This window comes from Vigna umbellata, chromosome 10 (assembly GCF_029865625.1).
Source record: "Vigna umbellata cultivar VRB3 chromosome 10, Vumbellata_1.0, whole genome shotgun sequence".
NCBI lineage: Eukaryota > Viridiplantae > Streptophyta > Magnoliopsida > Fabales > Fabaceae > Vigna > Vigna umbellata.
The window spans coordinates 11,942,364-11,958,095 of NC_142174.1; the positions used below are offsets into that span (position 1 = coordinate 11,942,364).

General features: G+C 32.7%; 1 protein-coding gene across 3 annotated transcripts; it reads left to right on the forward strand.

Moving 5' to 3' along the window:
* The first annotated feature begins 3,640 nt into the window (after positions 1-3,640).
* LOC124819510 (oxysterol-binding protein-related protein 2A-like) lies at positions 3,641-15,732 on the forward strand. Of its 3 annotated transcripts, none has more exons than XM_088100290.1 (11): positions 3,644-4,321; positions 6,215-6,577; positions 7,482-7,578; positions 8,301-8,746; positions 9,966-10,121; positions 10,434-10,601; positions 10,740-10,880; positions 11,072-11,299; positions 11,414-11,527; positions 12,040-12,229; positions 15,209-15,732. In XM_088100290.1, exons 1-10 carry the CDS (start codon positions 3,908-3,910, stop codon positions 12,217-12,219), a joined length of 2,307 nt encoding a protein of 768 aa, XP_087956416.1. In that variant the 5' UTR covers positions 3,644-3,907; the 3' UTR covers positions 12,220-12,229; positions 15,209-15,732. The 3 variants fall into 3 exon arrangements, 2 of the variants coding, with proteins under 2 accessions (XP_087956416.1, XP_087956417.1); XM_088100291.1 differs by having other exon boundaries at positions 6,218-6,577; XR_015782581.1 differs by lacking the exon at positions 15,209-15,732 and having other exon boundaries at positions 3,641-4,321; positions 11,377-11,527; positions 12,040-12,076.

Sequence of the window (15,732 nt, forward strand, 5' to 3'; positions counted from 1 at the left end):
TCAGGATCAATAATAATAATAATAAAAAATATGAATGTAGACTGAAAGGGTCGTGCTGGTTTTGTGAACATTGCTTTTGGTTTAAAAGCATCATTATGACATAGTGCATAGAAGAGACTTGTGATTGGGACTAACTAATTGGAATGGAATCACACACATGGGATGACCTAGATTTTAACACTCTAAATACTGACACATGGCATAAAGATAATTTTGGTCTCACTAATATATGACACCATTATATTTTGGACTCTGTTTTTATTTTATTTGTTTCCCCATTTTGTGTTTGTCTTTAGGATGAGATGTGAAGAGGAAGAAACAACCAAGAAATTTAAAAATTAAAATAAAATGCTAAAAGACAATATTTGTAAGCAATTTTACCTTTTTAGTTTTCTTTTAAAGTGTCTCTTTTTCTAAAGCATTTAATAATGTGACTATTTTGTGTGATTTATCAATAAAAATTATACAAAGCAGTAATGTGACATGGCTATTTTTTATTGGACTATTAGGCTAACATCAGTAAGAAAACAGATAAAAAGTCCCAAATATGTATACTTTTGACAACTAATTTAAACTAATGAAAAATAGAATTTATAAAAGAGAAATTTGACCAGCTTTATTACATTACTTTAAATGCTACTTAACCACATCATGTTTGTAATCGGGTTATGATATTTTAATTTACACATTTTTTTTATAGTATATAGTAACTGTCTTTCCTTTTCTTTGTGAAAAATAAAAAACACTGTACGCATAGTTTTCCGATTTTACTCACTTTCTTTATAAGTAAAATTAAGATAAATATGACATGATATAACAATACATTTTAGTAATAAAAAACATATTAAAAATCTTGTTCACCATTTGGGAAATAAGAAACACACAATGTCACAGTTCATATACTACTCTCTCATTTTCCTTAAAAAACAGTCTAATATGAATCTCCTCCTAACTGTCCTGTTCCTTGTTTGACTAATTATTTTTGTTTGGCTTAGGTGGCATTAATTAGCACTCAGAAGAAGTTTCCATGTTTGAAAAAAGATATTTTGGTTTCCATTTTCACTCGATATTGATGCAGGAAGAAAGGTAAATGAAGTTGAGGCATATCCAGACCTAAAAGAAGAACTTTTGACGAGCCTACGTATCTATGCTTAAGGGAGTATGCATTACTGTAAAGTATATGTGGCCTAGCTATAAGCTAGGGGTTATTGAATCAGTGTTTGAATTGCTACTTGTGCAAAAACTTTGACCATATGCTACTATAGTACAGTTTGAACATAGATTCCACTGCAAATCAATACACAAATAATAAGTACCAGATGAGATGTGCATCATAAACTCTGCTACTTTTCGCTATCTACTTCTGATGCCGCTAACTAGCTACAGCTCATGTACTTACACAGGACCCTCCTTCACCACCTGCATGCTGCATATTGTAAAAAAGGAGTGATTATTGTAATAATAATAATCATTATTATTATTATTGTATTTTTAATATATATATATATATTTATTTACAATTGGACCTTTTATGTAATGGCACCTATATTTGAAGGTTACCAATAAACTCCATGAAGGAAGGGAGACCTTCAGAGAAAAAAATAATAAAATTCTCTGCCACCAGGAGGACGAGAGATTCACAAAGAAAGTAAATGTGTTTTTTTTTCTTTTTTATATATTATTTGAAAAATATTATACTTTTACTTTTATATATATATTAATAATATGACCCAATTGTTATAAAAAATATTAGAATTACAAAGTGTCAAGTTTATTTCGTTATTACTTTATTTATAACTTTATATTTTATCAGTTTTATCACGTTGAGAAAAAAAAAACATTAAATTCAAGATTCAAAATAGAGTTTATAAACTTTTTCTCCGTCTATAAATTTGTTGAAGTTCTTGAAGTTTCATAGGTGATTTTGAGATTTTAGGAATTAAACTAAAAGATGATAATAAAATATAAAAATTCAATCTTTTTCATTGCAATTACATAGATATAAACCTTAGATATAAACAAACAAATTTGATGGTAAATAAATAGTTGGATAATCCTTCTGCCAAAATGCCATTCCATATGAATAGAAATAGGGGTTGAAGATTTATGAAATAAAAAATAAATAAATTTTATAATATTGGTTATTTTTTTCTTTTAAATTAGTTTGTTAAGTTATAATTTTCTCGCAACGTGGCTGGTTGTGTATGGTTGAACATGAAAAGGAAAAATTATTAACACTTAACATATTTAGTGTTAATCAAATTTTATTCCACACATATTTACAGAAATGCAAAACAAACTTCAAACTTAATAAAATAATTAAATATCAAAATAGTTAATTAACTTTGTCAAATATTTAAGATTACTTATTTTAACGATAAGTCTGAACTGACTTTATTACTAGTTTTTTTAGCCAACTTTATCTTCAATTAAGTATCAATACGATATGATGGACCACAAACCGCAAATGGTTATGGTTAGTATAATGTAAAATTAAATATTTTTTATTAAATATTTAAATTGTTTTTCATGATATTAAAAATTACTTTTATTACATTTTTAATGTTTTTTTTCATTAGTTTTAAAATTTAATTTTGATTTTTGTTGGTACGTTTTTTACTGAACAACAAGAGATGAAAATAAAAGGAAAAAAAGGGAAAATTATATATCAGAAAAAAGGGAATTGAGAAAAATATTTATAAAGTGAGATTATTTTATTATTATTAATAAATAATTAAAACACCAATATAACAATAAAAATATTATCATTATTATTATAATAATGAAAAAAAATAAATAATTAATTTTTTTCTACAACTTGTAATAATTTTGTATATACTTATTTTTTTTTTCGTGTACACACACATGTGTATATATATATATATATATATATATATATACAGAGAATTAACAATTAATAAATATAATAATAACTTGCATATATTTTTACTTTTGATTTTAACTTTGTATAATTTTTTTTCTGTTTCTTTATAATTCACATTTTGATTTTGTTCCCTTCAAACTTTCTTTTTATCTATCTTCTTTGAAATTCTAAAATCACTAATTTTTTTATTTCTTATCCTATATTATTTTAAGGTAGATAATAGAATATTCATTTTTAAAATCTAGACAGTTTTATGATGTATGAAAATTAGGTGTGATGATTAAATGTATATTAAAGTTTTTAATAATTTAGTATGGTCATCTTATAAATAAAGAGGACTTATCAATAATTAAGACTTTTATATATTACAAGAAGGACACATATCAATACACTAATGTTACATTATAAATATTTGATTTTTAAGTTCCATAATAAATACAGTTTTATAAATAAGCTTTTATTTGAGTTTCAACTAATTTTTATAAATGCAGTATCTATTTCAAACCTTATATATCAATATAATTATTTCAATTCTCTATCACTGACTATAGAAAATCAAATATCTCTTCTAGTTGTGGTTCAGGACTAGGACAAGTTTGTCCTCTATTTAAATACAAGTAGTTCACATCAGTCTATCTTTTTCATTTTCGATTAAAAAACCCTCTTGTTTTCACTTTATTACTACTTTGCCCCCTTCTCTTTGCCTTTGCCAAATCCAACTAATATATATACCTGCCTGCAGTCCTCTTTTTCAACACATTAATTTATTCATTTGAATATACAAATCTCATTCTTTTCTTCGAATAAATTTATAAGCTTTTTTTCTTCTGCACACTTTTTTCACACTAATGTATCTATCACTCAACCTCCTTCCATGTCCTTTTAATTTTCTTCCAACCTTGCTAGCTTTCACAACACTGAATCAATGAAAAAGATAATTCAGGTGTTAGTAGAACCCTCGCGTTGAATCAATCTAAAATAGAAGGAACCAAAGTTAGGAAGAAGTATTTTGAGGGAGACAAAATGCGAGTGAAAGAGATGCACCAACTGTGTTGTATCTCTCTGGAGAGTCCTGGAATCGGCAACCATTCCCCGGAGCGGATGGCGGCGAGACTTTTTCAAACGAGGAGCTTTCCGGCGGTGGGATCTCTGGGCAATGCTGCTCAAAGATGGGAGACCACGGTGGCCGGCGTTCTCTACAAGTGGACCAATTACGGCAAAGGCTGGAGATCCCGATGGTTCCTCCTCAGGAACGGTGTTCTCTCTTATGCCAAGATCAGATGTCCGGAGAATCTCAACCTCCTCACTTCTTCTGACGACATTAGCTTCATAGGGGAGATTTCCACCAACCGACTCGCACGAGTGGACAGAGTTGCCCCCGCCACACGACGAAAACACCGCAAAGCTTCTTCCTCTTCCCGTGTAGTCCATCTCAAGGTAACTTTAATCTTCTACACATACTTATAATGTTGATTTTTGTTCCTGTTATATTTCTTTCTGATCCTGAAAATCAATGAAGGATCATAGCAGGCATTGCCCGTGTGATCTGACTCCTCAGTTACACTGTTTTCCAACTCTAACTCCTTGAAAGATAACTTAAGAAAATATAAATATAGTAATGACATTCCATTTCACATATGTGAAATTTCCTCTATCCGTGCTTCAGTTTTGTTGGTGATGTGATTAATGAGACCAAGGTTTGCCATTAAAATTGTTCACTCACCTGAATGTGATTTTTTTTTACAGGATAAAGGAAAAAACAATATATATATATATATATATATATATATATATATATATATTTATGTATTTATTTGTTTATTTTTTTTCTATTGGAACAATGTGGTGTAAATCTGCATGTTTAGGCCATGGTTGGCTGTGACTGTGATTTACTCTCTGTTAAGTGGGTTTAGTTGCGAATTCAAAGGAACAGGAGGTTTGCAATTAATAATCTCTATCTAATTTCAATATTTATTATCTGAAAAAAAAAGTTTACTGGGAGAGTGGAAATTATTCTAATCAACCTTAGAATATGATGATGATGGATTTCAGTTCAGTGTGGTTTTAATAACTGGTTGTTAATGTAGAGTGAGTCACATCAACAGGTGGCCATCGAGGGTACGGTAGACTAAGTCGTAGCCCTAGGTAAGGTATTAACTTGCGGTCCGATGCATTTCTACGATTTAGCTTCCTCTCGGCACCTGTTTTTCATCCAATTCTACCTGACCTCCTTTACCATTTCAGTTTAAAACATGAAACACTTAACACCTGGGTCTTTTGCCCTTTTCCTTCTTTTTATTATTCTTTTACTATTTTCTCCTGTACGTTTTTCACTTGTCTTTGGTTTCCTCTTTCCATTTTTCTAGAGCATGTTCCTGTAGCTTATAAAAATTTGGAGAGATAAATTGCAATGTTGGCATACTTTTGGTTTCTCCTTGCTTGCCTCAACGGTAATGCAAGCCTAGAAAGAGGAGTCATTTTATATTGGAATATATGGAATAAAAAATGTCAAACTGTGGGATGATCCAACGGCAGGTAATTAGGGATCTTGGACTGGCATGGGTTTAGGTTTATAAATTGGAATGACTTGGATGTTACTTTAAGCGACCTTATCAAATAGTAGAAAGGTCTCTCAGTTTTATTGGGTTTATCAGAATACTTTTATTTTTAACAAATAGACTGTGGGAATCGCAACAATTTGGGTGGGGTTTGGTTCAGAGGAGAGTGGAAAAACTTGTATGGTGCTCCTATGCTGTTCAAATCAATAAGCCAGCTCTCTCCTTTTATATAAAAGGGGCAGAAACAAAACAAAGGAAGTAAGAGGCTGTAAATAATGTTTTGTTACCTTCTTTCTTGAGCTATTCTAACACATTCATTTTTATTCCATAATATATACATAGTACACTGGTTTGAACAAAAACCTGCATGGCATGTGTGTTCAGTTGCATTTTCTGATTATTAATAAGATTCTTTTGTTAACTACAAAAATTTTGCCCTCTTTTGGTTGAGGTGGTAGGTGCGTCTTTACTTTTTGTTTGCCCGTGTATTTTTTCTTTGTAACAATTTAGATTTTGTTGTTGTACTGTTCGTTTTACTCTCTAATAGTCTTTCTTTTTTCAATGAACACTAATATCACTATTTCTTCTTTTTCTACAATTTTAGTCTTTGTTAGTTCTTTTTTTATTTTTATATTATTATTAATAATTTTAATTTTATTTCTTATCTGTAATTTCTGTCCCTCCTATTTGTTCTTCTTCAATAAAAAGAAAAGTTGGATAGAGTGAGTTTGTTGGTGCACTGAAATTGAAATTATATTGCGTGAATGTTTAGCAGATTTCATCATTTAGAGAGAGCAAGTCAGATGATCGGCGTTTCTATATATTTACAGCAACGAAAACTCTCCATCTGAGAACTGATTCGAGGAATGATCGGGTAGCGTGGATACAGGCATTGGTTTCGACACGTGGCCTGTATCCTCATCAAGCCCTCAATGATCATCTCTTGCTTACACCCAATGATATATCCGTGTCAACCGACAGGCTTAAGTCACGCTTGCTTGAAGAGGGTACGAGTGAGAACCTTGTAAAGGAGTGCGAGCAAATCATGCTCTCAGAGTTCTCCGAAATGCAAGGACAACTTGAAGTTCTTTGTCAAGAGCGATCTAATTTGCTTGATACAATAAGGCAATTGGAGGTCATTTCTTACCTTGTCCTTTATTCTGGAGTGCTTGTCACTATCTTCCTCTATATTGGGTTCGTTTGAATGCTTAAAGAACTGTGGGGTATTTATTACTTTATTATTCCCCCACCACATCCCTCCCTATCATTTTAAATGTGGTCAAAGATTATGAATTCTGCAATAATTTAACGATTCCAGGTCATTTGATCTCTAAAGTTTTCTGCTGTTTTGTTTTATATTTTATGACCGGGTCTGCTTGGATGGTCGAGTACATAGTTTGATAAAATAATCGCGGAATTATATTTGTTTAATGACCAAAAGTTTCTTTTCGGTCTCCTTTACCATCAATTATATTTTAGAAGCTATCTTTCATGTAGGAGACTGTTGTCTTGTCACGCGTACCACTTTTTCTAATTCTAACTAAATGTGTGTACATAAACTTTCAATACTTTAGCTATATAGTTTTATATATCCTATGCATATATTTTATTCATAATAATTGCTGTGCTTCTTAGTTCTGTCAAACACATGGAAAAATTAGGGGGTATGTCGCTCTTGGATAATTATGATGAAATTATCTGACTATTTGAGTTGGTACATATTCAACTGAAGTAGTATTGTTATCATACAATCAGGAACCAAGTACAAAAATAAAATAAAAATTTGAAGACCACATGGCATGTTTTGTGGGTTTTTCCAATGTCTTTTAAGAAGAGTCACGTCATTGGTGACTTTGGTCGATGGCATAAATTGTTTTTTGCCTCTTCCCTCACTATGAAATGTAATTGTAATTCACGGACTTACATGTCAATTCAATTATCATCTCAGTTTGCCGTTTTCTGTGTTAGTGTAATTTCTCAATGTGAAAGGTCTTTACGGTACGTGACTCAACAAATTTTCTATTGATCATAATAAACAGGCAGCTAATACTGAACCTGAGGCCACTGCAATACACGATGGTGAATACCAGTTAACAAAGAACGAGTTTTCAAGTCTTGGACGTGGAAAATATAGTGGTACTGCAATATATACCGATGTTTTCTGTTTATACATATGCTGTTACTTTTGTCTTTCTTCTTTGATTTAATGAGCATGTGTTTGTATGCGGAATCTTTGTTGTGTTGAAAGTTATCACAGGGACCAATGGTTCTGTCTTATATGAACAGGAGGAATATTGCTGACATCATTTTGTTATTGCAACCGTTTCTTGAATGATGAAAATTATCTGGTTAAATGACCTTGGAACATGGACCTGTGTATTTATATTTTTTTTCTTCGAATTTCTAGAGTTTTAATTCAATCCGTAGAATTTTTACCAGCATCTTCATGCCGATCTCTAGAGAATTTATCATTCATTATTTTATCTCATCTTTTAGATTCAGTTCAAATGAAATTTTTGTTTCGAAAGTCAACCCATTAGAAAAATTAATATTTTTTATGGTCCCAGCTCATATGCCTCTATCCATTGAGGCAACTGTGAGAACTTGAGGATCCATGATTTGCTTATTCATTCAACCAGAATAGAAACTATTCTTCCTGAGCATGCTGATTTCATTTATCACACTTCGCTAGATTCTGGAATTATCATATGCACCATCGCTGTGTACAAGTATGAATGGACACTCTGTCATGTTTTTCGGTAAATTTGTCTACAATGAATCTATCTGCAACCTTCATTGTTTATGAACTTGTCCTTTCAAGATGTACTATTATTTTCACATGAACCTTTTGGTTTCAGAATGTAGTACAACTGAATCATCTGATGATATTGAGAAACAAGAGATGGAGGAAGTATCAGATGAAGATGAAATCTCATATTATGATACTAGAGATTGTTTTACGGAGCCTGATTGCAAGTGTTGTGAGTCAGAAAGAGCTATAAATGAAGTGGACAGGTGTAGGGAAGCCAGCACGCAATGCACTGATACAGAGAACATTTATCCCGAGAAAATGGTCTGTAATTATAAGCACCCTCAGATAGCAAGACGAAAAAAGCTTCCAGATCCTGTTGAGAAAGAGAAGGGTGTTAGTCTTTGGTCAATGATCAAGGACAACGTGGGAAAAGATCTCACGAGAGTTTGTCTCCCGGTATACTTTAATGAGCCTATATCTTCCCTACAAAAATGTTGTGAGGACTTGGAGTACTCTTATCTACTGGATCTAGCTCACGAGTACGGAAAATCAGTAAGATATACATCTTGCTCTTGTTTTTGCCACTCACCGGTGTTGAAGTGCTGCCAATACAAATTTAAAAAAGTATTGAACAAAGGACATGATGTTTTTATCACAACTTTTCTTTCCAACTCTATCCGTGAATGTTTTTGTGTTGTTTCCATGTCTTGAGATATGCAGATTAAGTAACCTTACTGTACTCCTTTAGCTTCTTTGTTTTTATGTTTATAGTTCTAATCATTCACTTTAGGTCACACAGAAGAGAGGGGGAAATCATAATTTGACAGTAGTAAATTAATCATACCTTACAATTTCTGTGAATTTGTTTGATCACAAATAAATATTTTTTCTCAGTTGCCTCAAAACAAAGTAATGAATCTGCCCTTTATATTATTGTTTTTCCTAAGCTCGGGTAATGAGTTATTTTATGAGTACCTCTGTTCAAAGGATTGGCTAGGAGCAATATTTAGTGAATTTTTGTCTTTCTCGTTGGAGAATGCTTGGTTGAGCTCGAATAGAGTGAGCAGATAGATAATATGAAAATAAAATCACTTTATACTTACCTGTTCGACCAAATCATTAGAAAGTGGAAAACAATCTCTACATTTGTTTTTCTCTTCGTTGAAATTTCTACCCGTGCCCTATTTCCAAGTGAGGACCCATATCTTGAAACCCATACTTATACAACCATTCTACAAGTACTTATGTAGCAAATATGTTGTTATATAATAATAGTAATAATTTATCAAATTTAATATTTTATTATTAAAATTGATTTGTTATTTGGTTGTTTAGAAAGAGTTGAATTTCAAAATGTCATTTTTCTTCTTGAGTTTTCTCTTTTTATTTATAAGAGTGTAAGCAAAAGACTCCTAGTTTAGATCTTTTTATGCAGAATCCACTGTATGTTTGGTAACATGTCTGTTACCCTTGGATCTGGATTCTGCAGAAGCTAGTATCTTTTGCGTCTTTTGTTAAACTCGATGTGAAAAGAGAAATACCTGCGTTGCTAATCCATATATGCAGAGCCTGCACTCAATGATGATATGATTCAAGTTAAAATCATAAATTTGACAGAGGAATAACCATGCTATAATAATTTCTATGAACTTGTTTGTCACAAATGAGTGTTTTTGTGGTAGAGAAAAATAATAACGATACTATGTTTCAAAGTCGAAATCAATCACATCACTGTATTTGATTGTTTTCCCCCTTGAATACGTATTTTCAGGGAAACGGTCTTCTTCGGGCACTGTATGTTGCTGCCTTTGCAGTTTCGGGTTATGCGTCATCTGAAGGTCGTAACTGTAAACCCTTTAATCCTTTACTGGGTGAAACCTACGAAGCTGATTACCCCGAGAAAGGAATTCGCTTCTTTTCAGAGAAGGTTAGTTCCTTATAATTTACTAAAGCAGAGATGCAAGATTGGAATCTGACTAAGATGGGATGAGGTCGAATTTACTTTTGGAATCTCTTTGGGCTAGTAAAATATTCATAAAGTTTCCCACAAATTAAACATATTTGCATTAGAAAAGTAGAATGTGAAGCCGTTTATTTCAGTCTATGTAATGGTGATTGCTTAATTTACATAGAGCACAATGCCTTTAACTTGGTATGTATTTTTGTGTTAGTATATTAATATGAGGAATTCATCAACTTGCGAATATTGTTGATGCTTCAGTCATTATGTCTGAAACAGGTCAGCCATCATCCAACACTCATTGCCTGCCACTGCGAAGGTAGAGGATGGAAGTTTTGGGCTGACAGCAACATCCATTCAAAGTTTCGGGGAAGGTCAATTCAGCTTGATCCAGTAGGTGTTCTGACCCTAGAGTTCAATGATGGTGAAATATTTCAGTGGAGCAAGGTAAGCATTGTAAAATCACTATCTATTATTTTCCGCCAATCAGCTCGGTTGTACTACTCATCTGCCTTTAAATTCCATGGTAATATTTCTCTAAATTAATGATATGATTGTTGTTGTTGTTGTTGTTTCTTGTGTTAGGTCACCACCACGATCTATAATCTCATCCTTGGGAAAATATACTGTGATCATCATGGGAACATGGATATACGTGGCAATCGGAAGTATTCGTGCAGACTCAAGTTCAAAGAGCAGACGATACTCGACCGAAATCCTCGCCAAGTAAGTTATTGGATAATATTTAAAAATTATTTATTTCACTTCAGTCTTTTGTTTATTTAAATTTTAGAATTATTTTAATTTAAAAGTTATATTATTATTTTAATGTGTCCAAATTTCAAAGTACCAAATTATGTATTGAGTGAGTTTTGGTAAACATGTGATTGAGTGTGTAATACCGTGCTTTGAATTAGGTACATGGATATGTGGAAGATGTAACGGGGAAAAAGGTTGCGACATTGTTTGGGAAGTGGGATGACAGCATGTACTATATGAGTGGTAATGTAAATGTGAAGCCTAAAGATTTGAATTCACCAAACGCATCTTTGTTGTGGAAAAGGACGATGGAATCTCCTAATGTGACACGGTATAATTTGACACCATTTGCTATCACTCTGAATGAGCTTACTCCGGGACTGAAGGTATAGTATGATGTATTATATCATTATTTGATATGCATTCCACTTCTTATATATGCGTCTCTTATGGTTTTTTATAGCCTTTTCTGATCACGGGTATTTGATCACGGATTAAAGGAGAATCTCCCGCCTACGGATTCCAGGCTTAGACCTGATCAACGGCATCTAGAGAATGGGGAATACGACAAGGCTAATTTGGAGAAACAAAGGCTGGAAAAGCGTCAGAGAATGGTATGTCTCTTTTCTCCTTTCAACACCCATTTTCCTCCTCTTATTCCTCTTTTAGGTTACTCCAGGATTTAGATCTGTGGTTCTCGGCAAATCTAATTAAATTGTTTAATTTAAAATAAATGAGTGAAAAATTAGTTAATTATTATTAATTTAATTATTTATGGAGGATTTTAAAAGAACGATTTCCACGTCTATAACGATAAAGTTTTGCTTTTAGTACCCAAGAAAAACCAAGAAGTTGTCATTTGTTTCTAAACACATCACCTATATTAAACCATTCACTTCTCCATCTTTTGTTTTTTCCTTTTAATTGTTCATACCGTTGTCTCCCTAACTTTTGAGTTTGCAATTGAAAGAAAGAGAAAAATATAAAATGAAAATGAAGAGAAACAAAGTTGTAGATTTTACTAATTGTTATTTGTTTGTGCATCAGCTGTTTTTGTTGTAATCTATGTTTTAGTGATATTTTGCCAGTGTAGTGATGATGATGATCATTGTTTATATATCCACAGTCAAGGAAAATACAAGAAAATGGTTGGAAGCCTAGGTGGTTCCGAAGAGAAGGTGAAAGTGGAACCTTTCGATACATTGGTGGATACTGGGAAGCGAGAGAGCTTCGAAGCTGGGACGGATGCCCTGATATATTTAGTGAAATCAATGAAGAGTCTGCCGATTCATTTGGTGCATTTTAACGTGGTTCAGGTAACGTTTCACACAATGTTTCATATTTTCACAAGTCTTTCTAAATAAACAATCTTTAGTATTATGATTTGTTTGCCTGAAACTTTGAGTCATACATATACTATCTAAAGGCCCTTTATCTTGGTCCTTCAAGCACACACATTTAATACAACTATTGCCAAAATACAATTAATACAGCTACTCAACTACTATCAAAATACTATGAATGAACTTTTAGTCTTAACACATCTATTCAACTACTATCAAATTACAATTCAATGAACTCCATAATTATCTCTAAAAATCACTCTCATCTTTTGCATTTTCGCAACTACCCTCATTTAAGTTTATCTAACAAAATCTCCTTGTAAACTTAAATGTTTCTTTTATTCATCATTTCAGTTATTCTATCCTTGCTTCCCACGTGTAGTAACTCATCTCACATTGTGCTTGCTCTTTTCATGAATAGTTGGGTTCTTCACTTTCTTCATGTTTAACTTTGCATTCTTTATGGCTGACTTGTTCTCTTCATTCTTGGTGACCAATTTGTTCTTAATCGGGTTCTTTGCTATCTTAGTGGCCTATTTGTTCTTCTCTTTGGATGACTTCTTCTTAACTTTGACTTCTCCTTTATTGGGTTCTTTATTGTCTTTGTGGTCGACTTGTTAATAATTAGGTTATTGTCAATTGATCGAGCTCCTTTTGAGATTGGACCATCTCACTATTGTTGTACTCAATTGCATTGATCTTTTCAACCATTGCAAGTCGCCACTTCTCGACTTTGCAACTGTTCTTGCAATCTTAAAACTTGTTCAAGTTTCAAGCACAGCTTATGCAAAGCCTACTTTATTCTTTTTAAGCTTCCTTGTAACTTTGCATTTCCTCTAACCTCTTTTTTAGTTTGTTGTTGCAAATCACCTTTTACAAGTTCTAACTTTTGAATAACAAGCTTGTCTCTGCTCATGTTCGAGTTATCCGAGTTGTACAGATGCACCACTAAGATTTCCAAATGTCTCTTAGAGCTATCTAAGCTCTCCAACTGCTCCACCAACTTATTTGAGCTATCTACATGCTCCATCGAGCTATTCGAGCTGCATCTAGTCTACTGATATATCTTAGTATTCCTCTTGCTCGACCGAGTTAACCGAGCTATTTGGATTTCTCGTAGAGCAATATGAGCTCTTTATGCACCTTACCGGACTATCCAAATGCACCATTGATCTATCTAGATGTCTTGTCAACCTCTTAATGTTATTTATCTGTCTTGTCGAGTTATCCTCGATACTCAACCTTCTTGTTGAGTTCTCCATGCAACTCAACCTTATTGTCAAGTTCTTCCCTTGCTTGTTCTCGACTCTCGAGCTATGTCCCATCATCAATAACAGTGCTTCCTCTTCAACATCTTCTGTGAGAAGGCTGGTTGTCTTTTGTCTTTCATTCTTAGACCGACAATCTTTTGCAAAGTGTCCGACCTTACCAAATTGAAACACTTATCCGAGTAACACTCCTTTGCGTAATAGTCATGTTTTCCACACTTGAAGCACTCAACATTTGAGTTGCTCGAACAACCTCCTCTCCATGGACTTTGTCCTCTTCCTTACTAATTTTGTTGGCTGGACAGTTCTTTCTCTTCTACCTTCCATACCTTCTACCACCAGGACCATTTCCTTTACCTCCTTGTTATCATCCTTTTCCTTGAGTGTTCTGAGCTTCTCCCTTTATGGTTGCTTTGCTTGAAGTGCTAGTTCAAGGGACTCTTCATTCTTCTTCCTTCTCTGTTGCTCGTGCGTCTCATGTGACCAAGTAAGCTCTTCAACCAAGAGCGTTGATAAGTCATTGGACTCTTCAATAGCACATACTATATTATCAAAGGCATCGGTTAACGACCTCAAAATTTTCTCCACACTCGGCTAATGTATAGTGTTTCTCCATTTCTACCAATCTGGTTCACCATGATCTCCACTCGAGAGATCTACTCGACCACTCCTTCAGTCTCTTTCATCCTCATGCTTCTAAGCTTGTCTCTAAGAGTTTGAAGCCCGACTTGCTTTACCCAATTATCCCCGCTATTACAAGATTGACAAGTGTATCAAATCGTACAAGTAATAAAATGGATAAGTCTAGATAACATTTCCCACATAGACTTGGCCTATTAAAAAGTTTATGTTTATTCACTAATTAAGGGTAAGAACTTTAAAAGAATGAAAATTGTTGATGTGAATGTAAATCTAAAACTAAGAAAGCAATAAAAATTTATGAAATTATAATATGGTAAAGACTTGGGGTTAGATTTCATGCATCAAATCAATATGAAAAATATTAAACAATATACTTCTAATTCCTACTCTATCATTCACACCACATATACCAAATCTTAATATCTTAACGATAAGTCTAAACTTTAGTAATAAAAACCCTAGTGTCTTATGTCTTAGCAATTTTTATTATAAGTTTGCATTAAGTTTATCATTCTAATGTTATGAATGACTAATGATAAACTCTATCATTAGATGCTTAATCAATTAGTATTCTATTCTATTTAGGTTTTGACTTTGTATCCAATAATTAGATACCTACATATATGCAATCAATTAATTCATGTAGTTAGGATTAAAAATAAAACATAGAAGTAATAAAAAAGACATATACTGAACAGTAGAAATCACAAAGATTCAAAATACACTATATCCAACTTCGTGAATAGTTAGTTATTGTTATACAATTTAAACACTAATTTATTGAATAAAAAACTTAATTATTTAAAAATAATGATAAAAATACAATAAACGATAAACTACCCTCATTTAAGTTTATCTAACATCATATACAAAAGAAGAAAAATATAAGAAAATGTTATAAGATTTTGGAATATATCAAATGGAGTTTTATGCTTATCATTATACTTTCAATATTTTCAAAGTTGTTTGATTTGAACTACATACCCATTTTCTGTTAAAAAAACATTGTTTTGCTTGCAATAATGCCTGAGACACTTTGCAGATAATGATCCTGAAGGTTAACCAATGGGGAGCTTAGCTTTAATGTCGTTGCATGCCGTGTGTGTTTTCAAGAATGGGAGAGTGGGATTGGAGAAATTGCTGAAATGGTCATCCTTTGTTGGTGATATATGAACAATGAGGAAGGTAGCACAGTTAAGTTCCACCATTTGTTATGCACGATGCTTTGTGAATTTAAACCACATACATGGTCAAGGTTACTACTGTTGCGCAAAGATAAATGATCTCAAATTGAAATTGTTACCTGGTGTTGGATGTGCGTATATACAAATTGAGGAAATCCAGCTTCAAAGATCATAGTGTTATCTCTTCATTAGAATGTCATAATTTTGCCTTTTCTTTTTTATATGATTTTGTTGTGGTTGTCTGTAATTAGTTGGGCATATTAGCTAATGTAAGGATATATCCCTTTATCCTATTATAGCTACACTCGCCCCAATGGCTATTGATTTATTAGCTAAATGATTACATTTTGGTAGAAATAAACCACCAAAGGTTTTTTTGTTA

Bases quoted from the DNA above. Each gene is read 5' to 3' on its own strand.
- LOC124819510 (XM_088100290.1), top strand. From the start codon at position 3,908: ATGCGAGTGAAAGAGATGCACCAACTGTGTTGTATCTCTCTGGAGAGT. The intron at 7,579-8,300 runs GTACTGCAATAT...TTTTGGTTTCAG, and splicing joins TGGACGTGGAAAATATAGTG to AATGTAGTACAACTGAATCA. The intron at 11,300-11,413 runs GTATAGTATGAT...CACGGATTAAAG, and splicing joins AGCTTACTCCGGGACTGAAG to GAGAATCTCCCGCCTACGGA.